Below are 27121 nucleotides of genomic sequence, written 5' to 3' on the forward strand. Positions count from 1 at the left end.
GCTCATGGAGCACACTTTGAGTGGCAGTGGTCTAAGTAAGTTTTTCTTAAAATAAAAAGCCCTCGAGAACATACTGTTTTTGACGTCCCATTTTAGTTATCAACTGGAATAGAAACCTGTATCTTTCAGTTGGAAAGGACCTTAATACTTTAGATAAATGGAAAAATTTCAGTGTGTCTTACTGCATAATCTTTAAAATGTTAGTGTTGAAAAATCACAGAATACAAGAATTGTGTTAGAATGGCAGAGTTTGACGTGTTTTGCTAAATTTACATTGTGCTTAAATACTTACACATGGCATTTAGAATTTGTCTCTGATACAGGGTTTTGCCATTTGCTTAATATTTGTTTCTTTTTAATATTTCTTCTTCCAAAGTACAGACAGTGGTTCCACTGATGAAGAATCATGGATGATTTTTATTTTCTTTTTTCACATTATTTAGTATTTTCTAAAATCTTTACAATGAACAGTTACTTTTATAATAATAACAAAAAGATATGTTTGCATTAAGGATTTGTTCTTTTACTCCAAGATAAAAGATGTTGCATTCATTGGAATATTCATTATTCACCTCTCCCCTCCTCCCCAAACCACAAATACGACACGCTATTGAAAGGTTTTACATATAAATTCCAGGCATATTTCCAGAAATATGACCGGAAATGTAAATACATCGTTGGCTGTGGTTTAAGCTTTATTTATCACGAACCATTTTGGTATTCAGCTCGGGAAGCTGAATGTCATACAGTGAAATCACTGATCCTCAGATGACTTTATCCTAAATAGAAAATCCCAGGTGCATCTTATTACAGAAACCTAGTTCTTGGATGCTTCACATTTCAAAAATAGGCATTTTTATCTTGTTAGCTATTTGTTTTTCTTACACTTTTAATTTTAGATTATGTATCTGTTTAAAAAAATTAAGTCATTTAAATTTAAGCATGTGGGATATTACATTTTTACCAAAAGTAGTTGAAAATTTTTAATGAATTTTTTAAAATTAGATTTTGTGTTTAGCCCTGGAAGGAATCTTATAGATTGCCTCCAAAAATTTTTTGGCCAAGACCCATAATAAGAAATTCATTTTACATTGTGACCCCATATACACATACACATATAAAAAACCAAAAATTTCAGGGGCACCTGAATGATACAGTCGGTTAAGCCTTTGTCTTGGGGAGCCTGCTTCGCCTTCATCCTCTGCCCCTCCTGCCAGTTCATGCATGTGGTTGGTCTCTCTCTCTCTCTCTCTCTCTATCTCAAATAAATAAAGTCTTAAAAAAAACAAAAAGCAAAAATTTCATTAAACAGCCTTAACCCTATGTACAATGTACTCTTGATATTTTTGCTTCTACTTCCTTAAAAAAAATGGGTTCCTACAGCCTCCAAACTAGGCATGGACCTACCAGACCTACCACTGGACCTATGTTTACTCTTTCTCCACTTCCTGCTTTTACAGACGAATTTTACTTACATCACATTGCTACTAGAAAAATTCATCTTATAGTATGTGTAGGGTAGAGTTACCTCAAGAGTAGCATTATTTGTTCTTGGATGGCAGATATGCAGTGTTCAGATTACAACCTTATCACAGTCCCTCACCATCCAGTCCTGATTACAGACATTGCTAATTGAACATGGCCTAACACTCTTTACTGCTGAACCAAGAAACATCCTTGGAATTCATTTCAACATAATGCCACTTCATATAGTCACTGTCAGTTAATTGGTAGAGTGCTGACCTTTTCAATAAACTCTTTATGCCATCAGATGATTTGGTTCCATTCTTTGAAGACCAGAGACCATTTCAACCACCCAACTCCTCTCTTGCATTTCTTCCAGTTCAGATCAGTGTACGATGTAAGGGTCCTGCTCTGTGTTCTTCACTTCTTCCTCTCCTTTTTATAGTACTCTTTGCTTTGCCAATGATCATGTTTTTCTTGAGCCATTTTTTTTTCACTGCATGCTCTTTTTGGTTACATTTATAGTGTGTATAAAAAGTAGATCAATAAATACTATTAAGAGTTGACCCTTGAAAAACACAGGGGTAAAGGGTACTAACCCCCTACACAGTCATAAAACACCATATAATTTTGACTCCCTAAAAATTTAACTTACTAGTCACCTGCTATTTATCATAAACATTACTGATATATTAATTATTAACACATACTTCATAAGTTATTTGAATTTTATACTGTATTCTTAACATAAGCTCGAGAAAAGAAAGTGGTATTAAGGAAAGCATGAAGAAGAAAAAATGCGTTTATAGTACTGACTATAAAAATTACATATAAGTGGACCCATGCAGTTCGAATCCATGGTATACAAGGATCAGTAATATTACTATTCCCAAGTATTTCATGTATCCCCAGATCTCTCTCCAGAGTTCAAGGCCTATTGGATTTCTTTAACTACATGTTCCATAAACACTGACATTTATGTCATCTAAGCAAGTTCTGTTGGAAATCTTGAGTACAGTTAATTTCATTCTTTTTCATATCTATGATTTCTGGTAACCTAGGCAAAACATGGCGCTCATCAGAAACAGGAAGTATCACCTGCCTGTTCTTTAGGGAGAAACAGTTTCTCTGGGCATTAAAGTGAGAAAGAAATTTCTAACTGTGAGGGATATTGCATGACAGACAGTGGTTCTCAAAACTCGTTTTACAACAGATAAAGAAGTGTATCTATATAAAATGTAACTTAGGTAAGATAATTCTGAGAGACGTTAGGCTAATGTATCCCTTTGGCCTAACTTGTTCTAAATACGTAGAAGGCAGCTGTGGTTGCAATGTCCCTCTACCAGCTTCCCTAAATTATACTTTCTTTGAGCCAATCACTAAGCAGATATACTTAGAAGTAACAGACTGTGATGAGATTTTGTAGTACTACCTTTATTAGCGTCCTATATTGCTGATTAAAGTCAGTTACTTATATGCACTTTAGAAACCACATGAACAGATGGAAGGGTTGATGTCCTATTATGAAATCACTCATGCCATATAAAGACTAGCATTTTCCAGATGTAAGGCTACTCCCCTATCTCTATGGAGATAAACTGAAGTGGTACCTATAGACAAACCCAGCATTTCTTCAGAAAGCAGCTTTGTATCCCTTCAGCAGTTGAACAAATATTATCATTGAGGTATCCAAACTTTTCCACCCTGGATGTGTTCAAAAGACAGTAACCTCCCCCCAAGTGTACAGTAGCGTTTTGAGGTGAACCAGTCAATGGCTGCTCTGAAGTGTGACTTGAATGTTGCTCCTGTGGAATATAAGCCAGTTCTCCAGGACTTGTGCATTTCTTTCATTTTCTTCAGAAGCTAGTCCAATTTGTACCTTGTCTTACACTCTATTAACATGCATACATTTCATAAGTACTATATTGAAAATTTGAAGGGCTTACACTTACGATCTATAAAGAGCTATTCCTTTTTTAATGAAGACATTTGAAGTTACATGTTCTTGGTTTGGTAGGTTTTTAAAAAAAAGTTCTTCCTCATCATAAATAATATTTGTTTGTGAAATTTTGAATCACAAGCTTTCACATCAAACCTCAGAAAAAGCAATTGCCTATTTGAGAGGGAAATGATTATGTATGTTTCTGTAATATAAAAACATTTGCCTTTCTTCTGAAGAGTACAGAAGCCAATTTGCTCTTAAATCTGTCTAGCTAATATCTTGCTATGGGGTTCCGGGAACTTGAAGATGAGTAAAGTAGAAAGTAGGGTCCTACTAGTAGCAGAGAGAAACCATGAATCCCACAGAGCACACAGTTCAGTGGAAACTTCTTTCAGAATTCTTAGGACTTCCATTCGTTTTGTTGCAGTCAATTTATGTTGAAACGAATACCTTAACAGAATTTAGAATTATCAGGTTATGCATCCTGTCTCTCTGTAGAATTTAGGGCAGTAAATAGAAATACTTTTGACCCCATAGGATAAAATGGTGATGTGTGTATACACATTCCCATGTCTTTTTTCTTCTTGGTGGTGAGGTTTTGTTTCTCTTGAGGGCTTGCCTGTCTGACTGAGTAGCTTGTGGACCATTGACTAGAACTAAAAGATTATTATCAGTAGGTGCCAAACAAGGGAGAGCTAGAAAACAGCTATGATTTAGCTCAGCAGTTGACAAAGTTTGGTCCAGGGACTTCTCTGAGGCATTTTCAGGGGTCTATTAAAGTCAAAACTATTTTCATAGCTTCACAATCTGATGAGCATGTTGTGGCATTTTACATGTTGTGTACATGTATATCAGTGTTTTAAACATTTTTGTTTTAATTTCTAACACAGTAAGTATCAACCGATAGAACTCATATGAAAACAAAGTTGTGCCAGGATTTCTAAATAACTTTCAAGTGTATATAGGGGTTTAAATCACAATGTTTGAGAATTGCTGATTTAGGTATTTTATTTCCTTTTTTAAAAAATGCAGCATGTAGCCAGATTAAGTGTAAGCACAGAACCTGGAAGGATTTGAAACTTGGCAGATACAATCTGGATGTCCCAAACTGTGGTGAAATGTGAAGAATTTCACAGATAAGAACTTCTCCAACATGTATATAATTCTGTCAACAAATTTTTAATTAAGTGGCTACCATGTTTCCATTTAGTAAGAAACACAATAGAACAGCAATGCAAAATCCAAGCTAACAGTTTGTAATTGGAGAAGATAAGGATCAATATATATCTTTGTATTTCTCACAAGCTCCTAGGAAAATAATTTGTACATTCACAGCCCTTAAGAAACATGACTGAATGAAAGCACATACGAATGAATGAATGAATGAATGAATACATGATGTGGGTGTGATATAGGCCTTTCTTCTAGGTATTGAGCGTTTACTCTTAGCTTTGTTCCCAGGTAGGTGATTGGAAGTTGAGAAGAATTAATAGGGTGGCTTTGAAAGATGAACAGGAGGTAGGATTTGAGTCTTAGAAAAGAGAAAAAGCTCAAGGCTAGGGAAGTAGCTTGTGCAAGAACCCCTGGAGTCTGGAGACAAGAAGAGGAGAATGAATATTGCATACTTGAAAGCATGTTCCAAGATTAAAAGGTTCCTGGTTAAAACTTGTTGCATAGAATAGCGCAGACATTTTCAGCATTTTCAAGGCACAGTATACATGATTGCAGGGTTTTTCTCATGCAATAAGATAGATAATTAAGGCAGAAATTAGAGCATATTCTTGCTTTACTGTTTCTTATGGGAAGTCACTGTAGCTAGATGAGGTACTCTACCCACTGTTACTGTAAATCATTCTGTATCTTCATCATCATCTTCTTCTTCTTCTTTTTTTTTTTTTTTAAATAATAATGATGATAATAGTGTTGTTCAGTGGTGCTCACCATGGCCAGGTATTGTTCTCAGCTCTGCCCTCCCAAGGTACTATTATCATCTCCGTCTTAAGGACAATAAGGCTCCAGGAGGAAAGACTTCCTTGACCTACTTTACTCATGTGATGTAGTCAGGATTCAAACGTTTGAGTCCACACTCTTCCCATTCACCCTGCTATATGTATTTTTCTCCATGATTAAGCTTAATTCAGGTTAATTGTTCCAAAATACTTAAGCAGGAATGGAGCATCTCATCAATTAAGAGATGAGACTGAATGTTTAGTTACAAGAAACTAATTTTTATTAATACTAATGGAGTTTTTTTGGGGACTTTTAAAATTTTAATTCCAGTATGGTTCACATACAGTGTTATATGTTTGGGGTGTACAGTATAGAGATTCAGCAATTCTGTACATTACTCAGTGCTCATCACAACAAGTGCACTCTTTAAACCCCACCACCCGTTTCCCCCATACCCCCAGCCACCTCCCTTCTGGTTACCTTCCATTTGTTCTCTCTAATGAAAGCTCTGTTTCTTGGTTTGTCTCTTTTTTCCTTTGTTCATTTGTTTTTTCTTAAATTCCAGGTATGAGTGAAATCATATGGTATATGTCTTCTCTGACAATACTAATGAAATTTTTGAAAGTTAATTCAAATACATTGGAACATTACCTCCTGTAGTTCATTGTTTAGAAAAATTATTTTGAGGGCTGTCTGGGTTGCTTAGTTGCTTGAGTGTGCGACTATTGATTTTGGCTGAGGTCATGATTTCAGGGTCGTGGGATCAAGCCCCATGTTGGGCTCTGCGCCCAGCACGGAACCTGCTGGAGAGTCTCTCTCCCTTTGTTCCTCCTCCTGCTTGTTCTTTCTCTCTCTCTCTTTCTAATGAAAAATCATAAGCCAACTATTTTGAGCTATATAATAGAAGATGATTTCATCAATGGGCATGTAAGCTGGTATAAAATGCTTGTTTATGGGAATTTGAAGTTTTAATATTTTTCTCATTTTTGTCTCTGGTTCCTTCAATAGCCTAATGAGCTTGTCATTAATAAACTTAAGTTTCTGCAAAGTATTTTGAGCTTCCTCTTTAACAAATTGCCCACATAACTACAGATTATTTTCAGTGGGGATTATATTCCTTGCATTTTTCTCACTGTTTCATGAAATGTTCCAAGTAAAACTTGAATTTGACCCAAAGAGGGCAGTATAAAGAATATGCAATACACGGCACCTGCTTAGTCAGTTGAGCGCCGGACTCTTGATTTCAGCTCAGGTTGTGATCTCAGAGTCCTGAGACTGAGCCTCCACATCAAGCTCCACACTCAGCACTGGGGAGTACGCTTCTCTCCCTTGGCCATCTCCCCACTTGTGTGCTCTCTCTCTCAAATAAATAAATCTTAAAAAAAAAAAAAAAAGAATATGTAATACAAGTGTGCCCTGAGGGGAGAAGTAAATAGGCCTCAGTTAACTATGAATGCTATAATTCTTCGCTTATGAATAAATGATCAGTTCTTAGAAGTGATTTTTTTCCTTTCAGAGAGCTCGAGAAGTAGCTATTTCTCTTCATTAAGAAAACTCATGTAATATTAAGTATACTGCCCTTGCTGTACTAGTTTGGCCCATTTTCTACATATTTAGCTTTTGTTTATATATCTAATCAAGTTACTGAGCTTGGTTTTAGTATTTCATATGAGAAGTAGTAAACTGATTTTATTTTTAAATTAATTTTAATTATATGTGTGGTAAAATTGTTGAGTCTTGTGATGGCCATGTAGGGATTTATTGTACCATTCGCTCCACTCATAAGTATATTTGGAAATTTTTCCTTCAGAATCAAAACTGCCTAGTATAAAACTGGTTTTAGAAATACGTTTGTAATAACTGTGTTTATAAGCCATAATTGTCAATAAAATAAGGCTTTTCCTTGTCATGTTGGCTGGTATGGGAAGTTTGTGAATGCTCCTCAATTTATACAAGTGCTTCCCACATATCAAAAAAAAAATTTATTTTTGCTTTTAATTTAGTGTCAAGTTGGTAGTATTGGTGAAATTCTGTATAAAACTGTAAGACATACATAACAATTTTTCTTTACCTTATGATGTATTTTTCTCCCTTGCTTCTCTTCCTCTAGAGGTATATTGCCATTGGAGAACTGGGGAAAGCTACCGACACACTGGATTCTACTGGGAAAGTAACAGAAGAAAAACCTTATGGTATGATGTTCATCTAATGTGATCAGCTTTTTTAAGATTTAGAGAAAGTTTCTGTGAATTCAGACTTTTAAAATAAATGTCTTACTGGATATTACCAGTGATTATTACAGTTATTAGTATATTTCCTTGGGTTAATAGGATTGAAAGTTGTTGATCACATTTTTGCTTATTTCATATGAGTTTGTTCATAAAGATTTATCATAATTGCCTCTTTTCCTGTAATCAGGTTTTTTTTTTTTTTTTAACGTTTTCAGAGTTCTTCTAGATAATTCTCTAGCCAAACAAACATTTATAGCTAAGAATTAGGGGTTTTACCAGTGTCTTGTCATTGTTTATTGGCTTACTTTTTTACAACTATTTCTTAGCTTTTGAAACATACCAGGTTTAGTACTTTACAACTAATCATTTCCTCTGCTTTTGGAGTATATTAAAAAATATGACAGAGGGAAAGCTGTTTCTCTAGAAGTAAAACAGAACTCACTGGGGCCCACCTTCATTTCCCTGCCATTCCTTTTACTACTTTGAGTGAGGATAGATAAGTTAAATGGTTTCCTAGCAACTCTTAGGGTGTGAGGCTCTTCCAAATACACTGGTTGCCATTCTGTTGGCTCACCTATGTTATTATGTTGTCAACTGTGAATTATTTGTAGGCTTTCTGGTTGTTGTTGTTGTTTGTTTGTTTTTGCCTGTGTTTAATGTTACCTCTTTTTAATTTATCCAGTCCAGCATCTGGCGTTCCTGTTTTTGTGTTGAGCATCCTTAATATATATATTACATACCAACCTTCTTCTTGGCCTTGTTTGCTTCACTTGTCTTGTTAACATTTATATGTAAGTTAGTATCTTACTTGATTAATCAACAATATAATCAAAAGATAAATCACTGATTTATGTTGAGTTAAAAAGAAATAGAGGTTGAATTATCTTTGAAATTATTGTTATTAGGAAATAATAGCAGATCCTCACTTAATAGAAACCCAACCATAATTTTCAGCAGGAAGCTTTTAAGGGATTAAAGAGGCATAGGACAATAAGAGGATGTCTGAGATTTCCAGAGTATACTAAAGTATATGCCAGTACCTACATAATCAGAAGAATGGTGAGGAAGTAAAATTGGTAAGACTTCTTGATGGGATGGGTGGTAAGGGCATTGTCAACCATGATCTAGGTTTCTAGGTTTTAAAGTTGGTTACATGATGATGCATTTCATTGAGTAGGGGATACTTGAAGAAGACCAAGGTGATGAAAATGCAGTCGACCCTTGAACAGGACAAGTTTGTCTTGTGTGGGTCCACTTATACATGGGGAGTCTTAAATGCAGTACAGTACTGTAAATGTGTTTTCCTTTTTTTTTTTTTTTTTTTTTAAAGATTTTATTTAGAGAGAGAGTGCTTGTGAACAGAGGGGAGGAGCAGAAGGAGAAAGAGAATCTCACGTAGACTCCATGCTGGGTGTGGAGCCCCACACAGGGCTCGATCTCATGACTCTGAGATCATGACCTGAGGTGAAATCAAGAGTCAGTTGCTTAACTGACTGAGCCTCCCAAGTGCCCCTTCCTTATAATTTTCTTAGTCACATCTTTATCTAGCTGACTTTATGCTAATAATATTGTATATAATCTATGTAATATACAAAACATGCATTAGTCTGCTGTGTATGTTGTTGGGAAGGCATTCAGTCAGCAACAGGCTATTAGTAGTTAAATTTGGGGGGAGTCAAAAGTTACACATGGATTTTTGACTTCATGGGGGTTCCATGCCCCTTAACTCCTGTGTTGTTAAAGAGTCAGCTGTACTGAAACATTCCCTTCCTGCCTGCCCTTAAGCATTTTGGAATTTTAAAAAACTCTATTTTGTATTGTGCAATTTGTAACCTTCCTTCCTTACTTTAAAGGAGAATTACGTTGGGGAGGGTATGTGCTTTGGTGAGTGCTGTGAAGTGTGTAAACCTGGTGATTCACAGACCTGTACCCCTGAGGATAAAATATATGTTTATAAAAAAATTATATTAAAAAAAAATCATCTCATTGTATGTTGAAATAAGTCATGGAGAAACCAAGTAACTTTCTTCAGACTGGAAAGGGAAACTTCCCTATAGTTTTTCGAATAGTATTTATAGTCCCAGAAAATGAAAGCTCAGAGAATTTTGCTTATTGACATGAGTTTTCTGTGTGGTTTAAGTAAATTAACAAATGTCTGTCATCGATTTAATCTGCCAAAGCAGGTACCAAGGGGAAAATAAATAAGTATGAGACCTAACCTGTGTCCTTAAGGAGCTTCTGTTTAATGAAAATCTAGGACCCATGTTCTCAACCCTCTGAGACTCAGTACTGAGACTGTAACCAATACTTTATAATGCCTTCCTTACTCTCTTGAACTAAAATTCAGAGATACTCTCCCCTACCTACATGTTAGGAAAGAAGTCAATATAATACAATTAACAGAATATAAAGAAGAAATAAAAGTAATTTATAATAAGCTAGGTATGTTGCCATGTAAATGCACAGCTATTACTGCACTAAGAATTGGAATGAACTAGTCAGATGTTGACACAAATATGAATGCCATAAGTATAAAGGCAGACTGATATAGGTATGTTGTGTTGATGACTCAGTAATGGAAAATTCAGTATATGAAAAACAGTACAAAATATACTTTGTATTTAAGTGGAAAACAGACTTAGATTCTAGCCTCAGGTGATTATAAACAGGCTTTCACCCACGTAAGTATCTGGCAGACATCCAGAAGTTACGTGGTGCGCAGAACACTGGATCGTGCTGTCCCATCTGCATATTGTAGGACATCCAGCATTCCTGGCCCTCAGCTATGAGATGCTGCTGATGCTGCCACCCCGCCCGATCACTGTAACGATTAAAAAAAAAAGCAGTTCTTAATTGACCCGTTGAGGACAACTGACAGGGGGAAGGCAACTAAGGCGGGATGCAGTAAGTGGCAAATGGCTGCTTTTCAGTCATTTTTGTTCTATCTGGACAAATACTGTTTTTAACCATTGTTTCAGATACCTGAAAGCTTAGAAGAGTAAGAAGACAAGTCTGACTCTGTAGACTGAAAACTCAAACCATAGTAATAAGACCCTTCCTTTTATTCTCTTTCATGGAACCTTCCTTTATCCCTAAATAGCTTTTCACCATTTATAAATACACATTTGCATGTTAATCCCTAAGCTGTGCGGCTGAGACCATGTCTCTTTCGGTCCTCACTATCTTCTTGGTGTCCAGGACCATGTGTGGCGTATAGAATAAAGCATAGAGCATGATTAAATAAGCAGGCAGTAGATAAGCATGGCAGAGATGACTGCAGCTAAGTCACACAAAAAGCAAATATTCTTCCTACCTTCTGCAGCTCTTTCCTCACCCACGTCTGGGTGTTAAGTCTCAGGCACAGTTGCTGGTGTCTCTGAGGGCACTTGGCTTTGTGGTGCTCATCTGCCCTTCACTGAGCTCAGGACACGAGGGCCGAGGTGGCGTCCCATGCTGTCTCAGATGTGGGCCAAGCTTCTGGGAAGGCCGGACTGCGTCTGCAATAAGAATAGGTTTTTCTATCTCTCTTGTGGCTTTTTTATTGGGAGGCCAGAAATGTGAAAGGAAAGTGGTATCTCGTGCTAATCCTCTGGTCTAAACCCTGCAACTCCTTGATCCCAAGATAGGACTTAGCAAGGTCTTCTCGAGTGGATGTAGCTGATCGGTCTAATGGGAGAGGCTCCTCTTGGACTGTGCTTTGGCTGCTCACCCTTCTCGGAGGAAGCTGATGAGTTGAATTGGGTCTTGTATTGTGATTTAAACAAATAGGGCACACACTCTAGTAGGGCTGCTGTGTACCTCAGCAGCAGTCATCTTACGGTGCCTTTCATTTGTGTTTAAACCTTTTTATTATGAAGTGTTACACAAATAAAGACAAGTGAATGAAGCTTAAATTTACAGCTCAGTGAACTATCACAAAGCAAACCTCCCTGCAGCTCCCGGTCTAGTCATCAAATAGAAAATTCCTAGAGACGTCTTTCAGGCCCCATTCCATCTATAACATTCTTCTGTCGATACACATTTGGGCTGACCCTGGTTTGAGGCTTTATGAATAAAGCTGCTATGTGTGTTTTGTACCTGTTTTTGGTAGACACATGTACTCATTTCTCTTGGATATGCCCCCAGGTGGAATTGCTGGGTCACAGGATAATCCTGCTGTACTGGGAATTGTCAGGTTTTCAAAGTAATTGTATAACTGCGTTTTTACCACCAGTAAATGACTTTCCCTTGCCTGGACAACACATCGTATTAACAGTGTTAATAATGTTGGCCGTTCTGATGTGTGTAGTGGTATTTCATTGTGATTCTCATTTGATTACTAATGAGATTCAGCACTTTGTCATCAGTGCTTTGGCTTCTTAGTCATATTCTTTTCTGTGTTGTCCAGGTCTCTCGCCTCTTCTTTTATTTTTTTCTTTCTGTATTGAGTTGCCTTTTTAAAAATAGTGATTTGTACAAGATCTTTGTATACTCTGGGTATATGCTCTTTTGTTACATGTCTTATGGATATTTTCTCCTACTCTGTGGCTTATCTTTTACCTCTCCTTAACCCACTGAGCCACTCAACCACCCCTATCTTTTACCTCTCTTAACTGTGTCTTGGAAAACAGAAGTTTTTAGTTTCAATTTAGTCCACTTTATCAAGTCTTTTCCTATGTAATCAGTCCAGTTGTTTTGGTGTCTAGTTAAAAAATATGGGGCACCTGGGGCGCCTGGGTGGCTCAGTGGGTCAAAGCCTCTGCCTTTGGCTCAGGTCATGATCTCAGGGTCCTGGGATTGAGCCCCACATCGGGCTCTGTGCTCAGTGGGGAGCCTGCTTCCCCTTCTCTCTCTGCCTGCCTCTCTGCCTACTTGTGATCTCTCTCTGTGTGTCAAATAAATAAATAAAAATCTTAAAAATAATTTCCTACCCCAAAAGTATGAAGATATTTTCCTATATTCTAGAAGTTTTGGTGCTTTGCCTTTCACATTACATCTGCAATTCGCCCTTTTTTTAGCCCCGCCCTGTATGGGTATCTTGTATGGCCCAGCACTTTTCCCTGTTGCATTGTCTCCTTGGTCACGAATCAAGCACCTTATAGATACGGATTTGTTTGGAATTTATTTTGTCACACTGGTCTCTCTGTTCTTACGGTAACACCAAACACCAAACTATCTTAATTGCTATAGTTTTAGAATAGATCTTGGTATCTGAAAGAGCAAGTCTTTCTGTTTTCTTTAAAGATTTTCTCTATTGGTTTTTTTATAGCTTTCTTGTCAGAGTAAGGAAGTTGCTTTCTGTACCTAATTTACTGCTTTTTTGTTACTTACTTCGTTTGTTTTAAATAAGCTTTAGCCCCAACGTGTGGCCTGAACTCAAAACCCTGAGATCAAGAGTTGCGTTCTCTGCTGACTAAGCCAGCGGGGCACTCCCAACTGTTGTATTTTTTAAAAAATCATGAGTAGACATTGAATTTTATCAAATACTTTTTCTGTATCTGTTGATTTTTCTCTTTATTCAAATATTAAACTAACTTTACATTTCTAGAATAAGCCCAAATTGATCACGGTATGTTATCCTTTATATAAATTGTTGGATTTAGTTTGTCAATATTTAATGTAGGATTTTTGCATCTTTGTCTCTGAGTGAAGATTACCCTCTATTTTTCTTCCTATTAATGTCCTTGACTGGTTTTGATATCAAAGTTATGCTGACTTCATAAAATGGGATATAAAAAAAAATGGGATGGGGAGTATTCTCATCTCTTTTTTTAATATCTAGAATTTGTGTAGATTGGCAGTATTTCTTTTTCTAATACTTGGTAGAATTTACTGGTAGACATCTTGAGTTTTCTTTGTTAGGAAGGATTGGCCTTCTTTATTAAATATCAAACAATTTTTTTATTTCTTGTGTCATTTTAGGTAATTTTTATCCTAGGAATTGGTTCATCTAAATTTTCAAACTTATTAGTCTAAAGTTGTTTATACTATTTCTTTATGACCGTTCTTTTTATTTTGAAATAACATCAAACCTATTTTTGTAGTTTTCAGTATGTAGATCTTTCACGTCTTTTGTATGTGGAAACCCTAAGTCCTTCATATTTTTTGATGCTATCATAAGTTGAATTTTAAAAATTTCAGTTTCTAATAATTCATTCCTAGTGTAGAGAAAAGGAGTTAACTTTTCAATATTGGTCATATGTCTTTCAGCTTTGCTAGACTCACTAATTTGAGTCACTTTTGTGTAGATTCCTTGTTAGGGGGACATCTAAAGTAGACATTTTTCTGGGTCTGCATGAGCCCTACTTCTCAGACTTGACTTCTCTGAGATCTCAGTCAAATGCCCTGGGTATTCAGCCAAGTTTCTTCATTCTGGATGGTTGTAAGAGCCCACCTTGTAAGAGCTGTGATAGTGGTTCTTTGGTTAATTTTGTGGCAACTCACTGTATTATGTGCAGCTTGGAATGTAGTCCGTATCTAGCGGACCCCTGTAGACATCTCTTTCTCTGTATGGTTCTCTCAAATTCCAGCTGCTGCTTCTTCCCCAAACTCTTGATTTTTATTCAGTGAGATTGTTAAATATCTCGGTTTTTGTCTTCTTGAAGGGAAGAATTCTGTTGAGAGACTTGAGAGAGAATTAAAGCAGCAAAGGTTTTATTTAGCAAAGGGGAAGTATACTCCAGGAATGTAGCAAAAAGGGTTGCTCTAAGGCAGATAGGCTGGTCTCTGGGTGGAGACTGGGGGGGCGGGGTCCACACCCTCTTTTCTCCCCCACTGCGCATGTCTGTCTGTCTCCCTACTCGAGCCAGATCACAGTTCTCTTTTTCCCCTCCTTGCACCATGGCTCAGAGCGCAGCTCCAGGTGAAAGCAAGTGAACCTCAGAAGGGCCTTGCCTGTTTTTTTCCCTTCTCTTAGGGATTATAGTCTTTGCTGTCTGTTGTCTAATGTTCGAAAACAGTTGTGTGTTATTTTTTCCAGTTAAGTAGTTGCTTATAGTGGTAATGCTTGTCCGGTACCATTTAACTCTACCATGGTTGAATATTGCTTTTAACTGCATAGTTCATTTAAGTACCAGCTATCACTATATAAGTAGAGTCAACACATTTTAAGCAAATAATAATGTGTGGCGTGATCTTACATATATTAATTTTATGAGAATGACTTTTTAAAATTAATTTCAAATGACTACTGGCACACTGATGAATTATTAGTTCCTAAGAAAAGAATACTTACCCAAGTCCTATGGCATTTTTATCATACCCATCTTCTTTTATCAAATATAATTTTTTTGATTGTTATTGGATATAATCACTTTAGAGATTTTATTCTCCATTTCTTTTAAATCCTTTGTAGGTAAAATCTGTATTTTTTTTTTAAGATTATTTATTTATTGAGAGAGAGAGAAAACACAAGTGTGGGGAGGGCCACAGTGAGAGAGAATCTCGACAGGCTCCTCACTGAGCATAGGATGGGGCACAATATGGAGCTTGATCTCACAACTGTGAGATCACGACCTGAGTCAAGACCAAGAGTTGGGCGCTTAACCGATTGAGCTCACCCAGGTGTGCCTTGAGTCTTTATTCTTATTATTAATTATTACTTGGATTGTACTAATACCAGTTTTAGAGATAGCCAGCATGTTTCACACATACTCATATAGTGAATATAATAATCATATGTTAAAAGATAATCATGTTTTATTCTACTGTATCATGTTCACTTTTATTGCAAAACAACTTGCTACATAGGCTTTCTGTATGGTGATTCAAACATCAGATGAATGATTGGCCTTGCCCTTTGACTTTGACATTCTGTCACTGCTCAGCTAATTCAGCAGCAATGTCTTGAGTGCCGCCATAATTGTGTACATTACATAAGAAGAACTGCCTTTGCTTTTAAGGAGCTTAGAGTTTCATTGGCAAGAAAATACCTGCATACATATAGTAGGTAATAATTAAAAACTGAGTATGATTGAGACACCTGGGTGGCTCAGTTTGTTAAGCATCTGTCTAATGCTCAGGTCACGATCCCAGGGTCCCACTTCAAGCTCCCTGCTCAGCAGGGAGCCTGCTTCTCCCTCTGCCAGCTGCTCTCTCTCTCTCTGACAAATAAATAAACAAAATCTTTAATAAAAAAACATTGTGTATGAATAATTACAGAACGAACAGCACAAAGCAGAAATGCCCGAGATGTTAAGTCGGAGAAAGATCTTGGCAGAAGTAAAATGACAAAGAGCACATCTTATCATCTTGTGTTGGGGAGTGTCAGTAAAGGAGAGCCAGCCAAGCAGGAAAAGGAATATACGCTGGCAGGAATGTTAGTAAAGAGACCAGCCTAGCAGAAGTAGAAAGCATTTGGTCTTGTTTTGAAAATGTATTGCTAAGTTACGAAGTTTTGCAGTGTTCTCAGCAATGACATATCTTTAGCAGTGGTCCCCTGGGAGGTAGCATTGGCTGTCGGAATTGAAAGTTTTGCATCACTAAGGTGCCACCAGTAATTGTTATAATGTTGCAGTAGAGTGAAAATTTCTCATGGAAAAAACTCATCATATCATGAGCTACATCTGTTTGAAAAACAGTATGAAGAGAACACCCATCTGAGATCTGTCTTCATAGACCACTAGATGTTGGAGAAATTCTCTTTGAGTTCTGTAGATCTTCTCTGTTTGAGTCTAGTAGATTTTAGTCTTTTGTTTATGTTTAACTTGAGGATCCAGGTCACCCTGAGGTAAAGATTCTTGTGTTGATATTGAAATCAGAATCCAATATTCCATGCTGTCTTTTAATCTCTATTCTGGTTTTACAACGATAACTCAAAGCACATTATTTTTGAAAATATTTTTTAATAAAATAAAATGTAGCATGTATGTATTAGACTAAAAAGTTTGAATAAATTTCCTACAAAGTGAGAAAGAAGCTCTAAAGGGGCACCTGGGTGGCTCAGTCTGTTATGCATCTGCCCTCAGATTATGATCTCAGGGTCCTGGGATAGAGCTCCTTGGCAGGGCTCTCTGCTCAGTGGCTAGTCTGCCTTTCCCTTGCCCTCTGATCTTCCTCCCAACTAGTGCTGTCTCAAATAAATAAATAAAATCTTTAAAAAAAAGTATAATTTTTTTCCATTGACTATAACCTAAACAAGTTATAGAATATTTCTATAATTATTGAGTATGAAATATGTACATAGTCATCTATATGTATGAAAATCCCAAATACTGAATTTCAGTGTGTTATAGTTTTCACTTGTTAAAATCATAGAACTGTACTTTAATATTATAGTGATAGTATTTTATAATTAATATAGTTAATATAGTTAATAATAGTCTGTTGGGAAGAGTATTAAATAGAAGCTGAAGATGTGACTAACAGAAACTGAAAGGTTTATGTCTCCATTCAGATTTTCTAAAATCATTGTTTTAAAAATGCTTAGTAATCATATCTTTGCTATGTACATTCTTTTTTTGCACTGGCTTATTTTTAAAATCAAACTCCTGGGAGTGTTTGTTTAAAAGAACAGAGAAATTCTAAGCAGTGAAGGGACAGAAGGAGACAAGTAAATAACAACTTTACTTGGGGACAGAATCGAATGTGAATGTGTCAGTCTTATGCCATACCACAGAGCAGTTTTAAAATCTAGCAGGTGAAATTTTTAATGTGGTTAATACTTAATAATCTTTTTTAATACTGCATTAAGTTGTTTATCATATTTGATGCCTGGAGAAACATAAGCAACTTATATAAGATGTTATTTTTAAGTAATCCCTACACCCAAGGTGCCCTTGAACTCAACCCCAAGATCAAGAGTCACACGCTCCACCAACTGAGCTAGCCAGGCACAACTCCTTTAAAAAAATTTTTTTTTAACTAAAAAGTTTAATTGATTTTTTAAAAAGATTTTTAATTACTATTTATTTATTTGACAGACAGAGATCACAAGTAGACAGAGAGGCAGGCAGAGAGAGAGTAGGAAGCAGACTCCCCGCCCAGCAGAGAGTCCAACGTGGGACCCTAGGATCATGACCCAAGCCGAAGGCAGAGGCTTTAACCCACTGAGCCACCCAGGCGCCCCTAATTGATTTATTTTTTAATTGAAGTATAGCTGACATTTAGTATTATATTAATTTCAGGTGGAAAACAGATATTCACTGCTTACCGTCTGTCACCATACAAAGTTACCACAATATTATTGGCTATATTCTCTATGCTGTACTTTTCATTCTCATAATTTACTTATTTTACAACTGGCAGTGTGTACCTCTTAATCCCAATCACCTATTTTGCCCATCACCACTTACCATGGTGGGCACTAGGTAATGTATATTTTTCAGATCACCACGTTGTACATCTGAATTATACTTCAATTTAAGAAAAATAAAAAGGACTTACCTGTATTTCTCTACTTAATTTTCGATCTCATTTTTTAATATGGCAGTATTGTTTCTATAGCTAATGCAACATTTTCTCAGGTCTTCTAAAGGCCATAGTAAGAACCAACTAAATGTAACAAGGTGACTGGATCAGTTTTGGAGAAGACTTGGAGAAAAAATTGAAGCGAAAGAAATTTAGTCTTAATATTACACAATACAAGACTTTCTCCTTTTATCTCATTTATATGTATTTTATTCATCTCAAAAAGGTAGAATTTGGCATACAAATTCAATTTTTAATTGAATATTCAGAACTTTCAGTGCTGTGAAAACAGCATGTATATTTCTGTGGTTGTTATAGTATTCCATTTTTTTATTCATTTTTGGCAGATAAAATAACACAAGAAGATATTGAAGGCATTCTACAGAAATTTACTGGGAATATAATGCAAGTACCTCCCCTGTAAGTTCAGTTATTGAATTTGGATAAATGTTTAATTTTTATTTTTCAGTGTTTAATATCACTTTAGTGAGGAAAAAAGGGGGGCTTCCTTTTATGTATTATGAGGCACCTTTTAATCTGACATAACATATGATCAAGTAAAGGTGAGCCTGTAAAGGTGAGCCTGATTTAGACAAGTTACAGAGCTGCCTGCACTCTCTGAGGTAGTGGTATGTGGTTTCCTCTGTCTCTGGATGTTGCCACAGGCTGACATCAATGCTATTCCAGAGTTTATCGATCTTTCTGACTCCATCTGTATATCTCAAGGCAGTTCTGGAGTGCAGAGATGCCGGTTTTCCTGGAGTGGCTGTGAAGGGACGAGTCCAGGGGAGTACTGGTGTCAGAACTGTGATTCATAGTCCAGTTAGTACTTTTTTTCAGGGGTGGGGACCATTCTTTTAGGCCCAGAATCTGCTTCACAAATCTCTGCAACAGATGAAACAGATGAGAGTAATAATATATTAAAAGTATAAGAATAGGGTCACCGGGGTGGCTCAGTGGGTTAAACCTCTGCTTTTGGCTCAGGTCACGATCCCAGGGTCCTGAGATTGAGCCTCGCATCAGGCTCTCTTCTCATCAGGGAGCCTGCTTCTTCCTCTCTCTCTCTGCCTGCCTCTCCACCTACTTGAGATCCCTGTCAAATAAATAAATAAATCTTTAAAAAAAAATAAATGTATAAGAATATTGAGTACCACTTAACCATATTTTTTGTGCACATTACCATTTCAAGCAAATTGCTTTTTATTTAAAAAAAATGGCTGAATCATATGTCTGGAGGTGACTGACAGTTCTTTTAGAATTTAATATTTTATTTATATATATATATTAATTAATTGATTAATTAATATAGTAGGCTCTGTGCCCAGCATGGAGCCCAATGTGGGGCTTGAACTTCACGACCCTGAGATCAAGACCTGAGCTGAATACTTAACTGACTGACCCACCCAGGCAACCCTACAGTTTAGTATTTATGTTTTACTTTAATATCTTGATTTTTTTATCAAGAACGCTAAAATATCTATAGGGAAATGTGTCTTCATAATTTTGCCTCAAATGAAGGTTTTAAAAATTTTGCAAGCTATGAATAAATGTTACTTTTTTGATCAGTATTGTTAACATGCATGTTTATATCTATTTATAAGAGCAGTTTTAGAAATTTTTTCTCTGGTGATTATTTCAAGTATTTTGTGATCTAATAAAATTTTATCACACAAAACTTAAGATCTATTAAGTAGATTTGCATTTTAGAAATACTTTATTAAATTTTATGTGAAAATGAATATTATTGTAATGGAAGTTGTTTAAAGAAAATACAGTAGAGACTACTGTGACCAGAGTCCTTGTGCCCTTAACCCAGAACCAGGACCAGTGAACACATGAACAGACCATCTCCAGAGAGAAGGTTAAAGTGTAAAATTGACAGTACTGTTCATTGGGAGCAGACTGAGCTTTAGCTTTAAAGCTATTTAGGAACTCCGTCTCTGGTGCCATCATGGAGTAGATTAGAAGAAAAAAATAGTTCATGTCCTAGAAAGATTCAATTTAAGGACTTCTGGTCCTCCTTTCTTTCCATGCTGTAATGTGGAGTTATTCTCTGTCATTCTATCTTAATCTTTTCTCTCTCCTTCACTCCCTCTCTTCCTCTCTTATCTTGCAAGCTATTCTGCATTAAAGAAAGATGGACAGAGACTTTCAACCTTAATGAAGAGAGGCGAAGTAGTAGAAGCAAAACCCGCCAGGCCTGTTACCGTATACAGTCTCTCCCTTCAAAAATTCCAGCCACCATTTTTCACATTAGGTAAGGTGGGAAATTTGAAATCATTTGTAGTTAATCTGTACCTTTATTCTGCATTTGGCTACTTTTGGGTAATTTAATTTAATTTAATCCTAGGATATTGGAGATTTTTAAAATTCAAATTTAAGTAAGGTTAGGATTTATTAATACCTTTCTATTTAATGAAAAAATTGATAGCTACATGGAAGTTTAGAAATACTTCTAAATAGGCTGAGTTTTTTATATAACATACTGTCTTCTGAAGTTGGAAGTAACATACCTTTGATCTCTAACGGGGTATATGCTTTCAAAATTTTATATTTTATGTTTTATTATCTTATGGGTGCTTGTTCCCCCATTTTGGCTAGTACCTCGTAGTTTACATTCAGTTTTAAAATTTTAATTGCCCTTATAAAACAAAGCATTTTCAGTTTTTGGACAAGAAATTCTAGGAGCGGAGTGATTATTTCTTCCCTTTCTATGTTACCTGCAAGTTACTGCTAAGGATCCTGACAATATGGAAATAATGGGTAAGGCAAAAATGTATTCTTGGACATGCAGTAAACTTTAATTCAGGTTATTAATTTGAATTTATCTACAAATCTATATTTGAAATAAATTTAAAAACCAAAAAGTTTGTTTCTGTGGTTTGGAAATTTTATCTCCTAGTTGCAGAAAGTAGTAGCTCAGGTCATGAGCATGGCTATGAACTGTGAAGAATTAAAAGCTATAGTTTTTCTAAATTAGGCTTCCTTAAATTGATCCTGCTCTTAATTTCACAATGCCTACTAAATAGAATTCCCTTTAGAAATAATTTCCTAAAACGTTTTTTCCCCTAACTTCCATTGCTTTGACATTCTATTTAATGTATATAAAGTTCCTATAGAATGTGGTCTTTGTACAGTCAAAAAATTAAGTCACTTCTTTCCTTTAGTGTCCTGACTCTAAAATGTTTAACAAATAATGAGAAAAATATACTAAAAAATATTTCATTCCATGAAAATGCAGCAGCTGTGTTGGCACAGTAGATATTATCTCTGAAAGGAAGAAAAATTTGAATTTTTCTGATTGCATTTAAGTTGTAAATACCTATTTTTTCACTTGGAGGTTATGGTAGGCCCAAAAGAGCTATCTTTTCACCAAAGTCAAATACAGTGCAAGAATGTTTATATACCTGCTTTGATCCCAGTGGTCATTTTTTATCTCATCCATAGCCCCCAGCCTTGAGCTGATGGGGGAAAAAAAGAATTAAAATCCCCAGGTAGTGAGTTCTGGTTAATTCCCTTAAGTAGCTTTTTTTGTATGATAAGACTATAAGCCGCAGGAGTATAGTTCTTTTCTGTGGAAATTCAGGATATCTTGCGGATGAATAAAAATAATCCAGAGTCTTGCTCTTAACCAGTAAATGTGTAATATTCTGTGTGAAGATGTTTAGATATGCATTCATTCTGGAACATTGTGTAATTTTAGTTATTTTATGATTTCTTTAGGAATATTTCCAAGAGAACATTTAAATCGACTGAGCTCTCAATGTAGTGTATTTTCCCAAACACAGTTACTGTCCCTGATAAGGGATTTGGTTTGATGTATTTGTTGAGTGTGTAAATCTGAAAATATCATAAAAATCTACAGCTCTTGATACCAAAGCTGAGATGTCCAACTGTTTAAAACCAATTAAGTGAACAAGGTATACAAATCTGAAAATATTTTTTATATGTACAGCTCATAATAGCAAAGCTGAGATTTCTAAACTATTTAAAACCTATTAAATGAACAAGGCTGTAGTATTAACGTTGGTGTGACTTGCCAGTTCATTTCAAATGTGTTCATGAGTTTCTGCTGTTTGCTTTCTCTACACTCTGACTCTTCAATCTCACAAACACATATGCTATTGGATGAATAATTTATGTTTCAGCACATAAATATTTTATCACTCGATTGTTTGCATAGTGCATTTTTACATTTGTTTAGGGCATCATTTCTATGTAAAGTGGATTTCATAGGAGGTTAGCAATTTACCATGTCACTGTTAACATTCCAGATGTTGAATGTGGAGGAGGTTTTTATATCAGAAGCTTGGTCAGTGACATTGGCAAAGGTAAGCATAAAGATGAATTATGAATTATCATTTAGAGAGTAATATTCTTTTTTGATGGGAAGAGGGAATTTTCTATTTTTCATATCTCTGAGTGCTGGCCTTAGGGAACTGTACTCTTGCTGCCTTCAGCTTCAGAAGCATTGAAGGTTTATGGCATACAATTATCAGCCTCACCAGCTGCCATGAAATGCTTGTAGAAGAAGAGAAAGAGAAAGCGAGGAGCAGGAAATGAAGATGGGAATAATCAGTGTAAGAACCACCATTATTTCAGATATATTTTAACGCAAAGGGATAAGATGAAAAGATTTATCCTTCTAAAAGGTACTTTCATTGATAGAAGTAAAAAAAAAAAAAAATTAAAACTGGAAGCCACGGTCTTGCAAACAGCTAGAAGGCTGCAATTCCAGCTCTGCCCTTTGCTGGCAGCTGTGGCACTGGACAGGCCAGATGACATCATCTGCAGATGAGAGTAATGGTTACCTCATGGGCTTGCTTCATGGCTAAATAAGAAAAGTATGTGCCAGTTCCTCGTAGACTGTAAAGCAGTGCTAAGGTGAGTTACTAAATATTATTTTGCTACTTTATCATTTGTTAATCTCAAAGCTTTTGGTTCTTAGATTAGATTATTACAGTTTTACATGTGGGATGGTTTGGAGAGGTTTGAATCAATATTCATTTGAACCTCATCATGACTATGAAATACTGAATCATTTCCCCTGTGGATTTTCTTTTCCCCTTTTGTTGCTGTAGAACTCTCTTCCTGTGCCAATGTCCTCGAGCTGACCCGAACCAAACAGGGACCATTTACACTAGAAGAGCATGCCCTTCCCGAAGACAAATGGACGATTGATGACATTGCACAGTCTCTGGAACATTGCTCATCACTTCTCCCAGCAGAGCTGGCACTTAAGAAATCAAAACCCGAGGATTCTAATGAACAAGTTTTGAGCTGTGAATATATAACTCTGAGTGAGACAAAGGGAGAAGACGATGTCATTAAGACATCTTAAGATTGGTTTGGGATTGTCATCATTTCTTGGTTGACATTTGAATCCTGTGTGCAGAATGACAAGCTACGTGCAAAAGACAACTATGTCTCCCCCTCTCCCCCGCATGATTTTTTTTTGTGTGAAGAAAAACGTCCATCATTTACAGTTTCTGTCGTGTACACTTTATCTGCTCATTATAAATAAGCTTGCGGTTCGTTCGGTTCTTTGCTTTACTACGAAGTGTTCTTTTAGGATGTTATTATGTTGTTAGATTGGATTCAGGAAAATCAGATCTTCTGATTTTGATCTTTCTTCAAAGTCTTTTCCCGGAAAAAGTTGAGCACATACTCTAATCAGAGAAAAAGGAAACTCAAGCTACGTGTTTCTTTGGTGTCACAAAAGTGAATGTGAATTAGTGTTACTTTGACTTTATTTTGACTTTCTAGTGGTTCTGTTGTATTGAATTCCTTATATTTGAAAAGGCCATTATTTAACTCATGTTTTGAAGTTTACAGTTATTGAGAACATTTATTTGATAAGGCTGTACTACCCTGGTAATAGGTATGTTTGTTTAGATCTCAGAAACGAATAAACTTTTATAATAAATATTTGTAACTAGATTATTGCTGCTACCACTAACAGAATGTAAATATAAATAGGAGACTAAAGATTTAATTAGATTCACCTCTACTATGAGTGCAAAGGACAGCCCTGTGGCTTATATTTTGGATTTGTGTGATCTTTCCTGATGATTTCATCAAGATAGTAAACCACCCTGTACCAAGTTATTAAGTAGCATAATTTTTTAAAAGTAAGCTAAAGAATGTGTCTTCAGTTTAGAATTTCTTTTCTCTATTTTTTAGTATTTACACCTATACGGGGCATTAATCCCCATGACACTGGTTTTTGGTTTTTCTTTTTTTTTTTTTTTAGTTTGTTGTTTCAAATTACATTTGTAGATATTGAGGTAGCTGCTCTGAATTTCCATTTACTCTCTTCTGCTCTAAATATTTTAAAAACAGCTATTCTCATTTTCTTTTTCTTTTTAAAGATCATTTATTTATTTGAGAGGGAGAGAGAGAGCTCAAGCACAAGACGGGGGAGACAGAGGGAGAAGCAGTCTCCCTGTTCATCCCTGATGTGATGCGGGGCTCCATCCCAAGACCCTGGGACCACGACCTGATCCGAAGGTAGATGCTCAACCAACTGAGCCACCTAGGCGTCTCTCAGACACTTTCCTTCAAATAGCTTACTGAAAGTTCCAGGTCCGTTTTTAACATAATTTTGAAAACATAGTCATGTTATAAAAATGCAAATTTCATATATAATGAGTGCTTTATATTTTTATTATGGGAAAGCAATATATTATGTGGCCAGTCTTTAGAGATGTCCAAATCCTTCTTCACTGATTCAGATAAATATAGTTTCTAAAGGAAGAATAGTTGGAAATTTCATAAATAGGAGTTTCTAGGTTTTTATGGAAGGCTTTTCTTTTTAAAGTTGTCTCAACCGCTAACTTAAAAATTTAAACATGTAAACTAATGTGATTTTATTTGTAGTTAGTCTAATATAAATTCAATATAAAAAGTTATATGCTTCAGCAGAGCATTTTCATCATATTGGCAATTGGTATTTTATTTATTTATTTTTATTTATTTATTTTTTTAAGTAGGCTCCATGCTGGGAGCGGGATAGGCTCCAATACGGGGCTTGAACTCACAACCCTGAGATCAAGACCTGAGCTGAGGTTGAGAGTCGGACACTTCACTGACTGAGCCACCCAGGTACCCCGCAGCAATGTATTTCAAATGAAAATATTAAAACTAATTCTGAGTATGTACAACACACAAAACTATAAGGAAAAGAGTTTGCTCTCCTGATACAGTAACGTAAGATACCAAACACACAAGGTTATAAGTTGAAAGTTTACAGTTTTACTTATTCACATCTTGTGCCCTGCCGTCCGTATCAACTGCAGGTGGCGGTGTTGGCCTCCGGCCTGCTGGAACGGCGTGGCTTCCAGAGTTTCTTTCTGCAGTGCCCACTAAGGTCAAATAGAGGAAAATTCCGGTTTTAGAGAACGATGGGGGTTTGTGTCCTCTTTCTCGACTTAAAAACTGACATGTCATTTACTAGTGAAGAGTAGAGATTTTATCTTTGTTTTTAATATTGAAAATACTGAAGGAAGTTTTGCCAAATGGAAAAATGACCCACGGGTCCTCACCATCCTGATGCAGTGACCTGAGAGCTTTAGTTTTGTATTCCTGTTTCCCTGGTTTTTTGTTGAAGTGATCACAGTCTTGACACCTAGATTTTCTAATGGACTATTTTTTCATTTCATGATCATCAGACTCTATTTGTATTTAGTTTTTATTAATCATATTACTTCGTATTGAATTTATTTAAGCCATTTCCTTATTGCTGAACACTTACTTTCGATTTTATTAGGATCAATTCCTGGGAATGGGATTATTAAGTGGAATAATAAGAACAGTTTTATGGCTCTTAATATGTTTGCCTTATTACTTTCCCAGTGAGTTACAACATTTTACAGTGGCACCATTTGAGTTTATCAGTTGATTAAAAGTTTACAGCTTTGGATAGGGGTTTTATATATATTGTTGCTAATTTAGTAAGTATAAAAAATTGCTCTTTTTTTTTTGTGACTTTTTCATATGCTCTCTTCATTTTAGAAATAAATGTCTTAATGGTTTCTTTATACATTTGTATGGGTTATTTATGTAGTAAATACTTGGTAGAAGTATTTTCATGGCCTGTTGTCTTTTTAATTTTCATTTCATTTTTCATTTTTGCTATATTTGCTAATTAATTTTAGTAACTATTCCCCTTATATAGTTGTCAGATTTATGATATGAATAGTTAAAATTTTTTAACTTTAAAATATTCTTAATTGTCATAAACAGCTGAAACTGATCAAGATGCTCTGAAAGGTTCAAGACTCATCAATAAATTCATTTTCTTCTGAAAGTCTAGCATTTACGTACCAACTGTTTTGTTTTTTTCATTATGTAGTTCTAGGCCTAAAGTTTAGTGATATGATAAAGTTGTTTTGCTTTTAAGTAAAAGGACTTCCTGAAAATGTTTCAGCCTAAAATATACCAAAGTACTTAATTTTTACACTTTAGATTTTTTTATTTCTGAAAACTTTTGTCTTAGAAGGTGGTCCTAGGATTATTTTACTTATGATTTTAAAGTTTTTGAACTTTAGAATAATACAGATTTTACTCTCTGCTAATTCAAAGTGATAAAATTTGAATAAGGGCTAAACTCACATTTTCCTATACTGACTAAATCTTTTCTTCTTAAATACTTGAATTAATACAAGCTATTAATCCATCATCAGAAATGATTAATTTTGTAAAATAAAATAAAGAGTGCTTTATATCAGGTCTTCAGTACATTTTATACTCCTGACCAGTTTGAAATTTGTATCAACACTTAGAGGTTCATTTCGATAGTGAGGTGTCTATTTCAAAGGAAGAAAGTAATTTACCTTCTGTCATTATGTATATAATAGAGAAAATGTAATTCAAAAAGCACTCTAAAATGTTGAAAAATTTAAATATGAGGCTATAATAGATAGTTTATGTATTGAAATCATTGTGATGGCCTTGTAGTCAAATCTGTAGAAGACTTGTCTTAAAACCATTTCTTTATACTATATGTGGGCAGCCCTGGTCTGGCCTAATTATTAAGTATCATTCATTAAATACTTATTATGTGGTGTTTGAATCAGTAATGCCTTTGTATTTTCAGTTTGAGTTAAATTCTATGAACAGGAATATTTCGGATTGCTGTTGTAAATGG

At 35.6% G+C, this 27121-nt stretch overlaps 1 protein-coding gene across 1 annotated transcript in view; it reads left to right on the top strand.

Annotated features, from left to right (window-relative positions):
* Positions 1 to 24352, top strand: part of TRUB1 (TruB pseudouridine synthase family member 1) — a 41640-nt gene extending 17288 nt beyond the window's left edge. Inside the window, exons 4-8 of the mRNA XM_032313800.1 lie at positions 7467 to 7548; positions 18321 to 18393; positions 20091 to 20230; positions 22248 to 22304; positions 23055 to 24352. Of these exons, the coding sequence (XP_032169691.1) occupies positions 7467 to 7548; positions 18321 to 18393; positions 20091 to 20230; positions 22248 to 22304; positions 23055 to 23314 (612 nt within the window). The 3' untranslated portion in view covers positions 23315 to 24352. The remainder of the gene's footprint in view (positions 1 to 7466; positions 7549 to 18320; positions 18394 to 20090; positions 20231 to 22247; positions 22305 to 23054) is intronic.
* Positions 24353 to 27121: the final 2769 nt, after the last annotated feature.

Source organism: Mustela erminea, chromosome 14, assembly GCF_009829155.1.
Source record: "Mustela erminea isolate mMusErm1 chromosome 14, mMusErm1.Pri, whole genome shotgun sequence".
Lineage (NCBI taxonomy): Eukaryota > Metazoa > Chordata > Mammalia > Carnivora > Mustelidae > Mustela > Mustela erminea.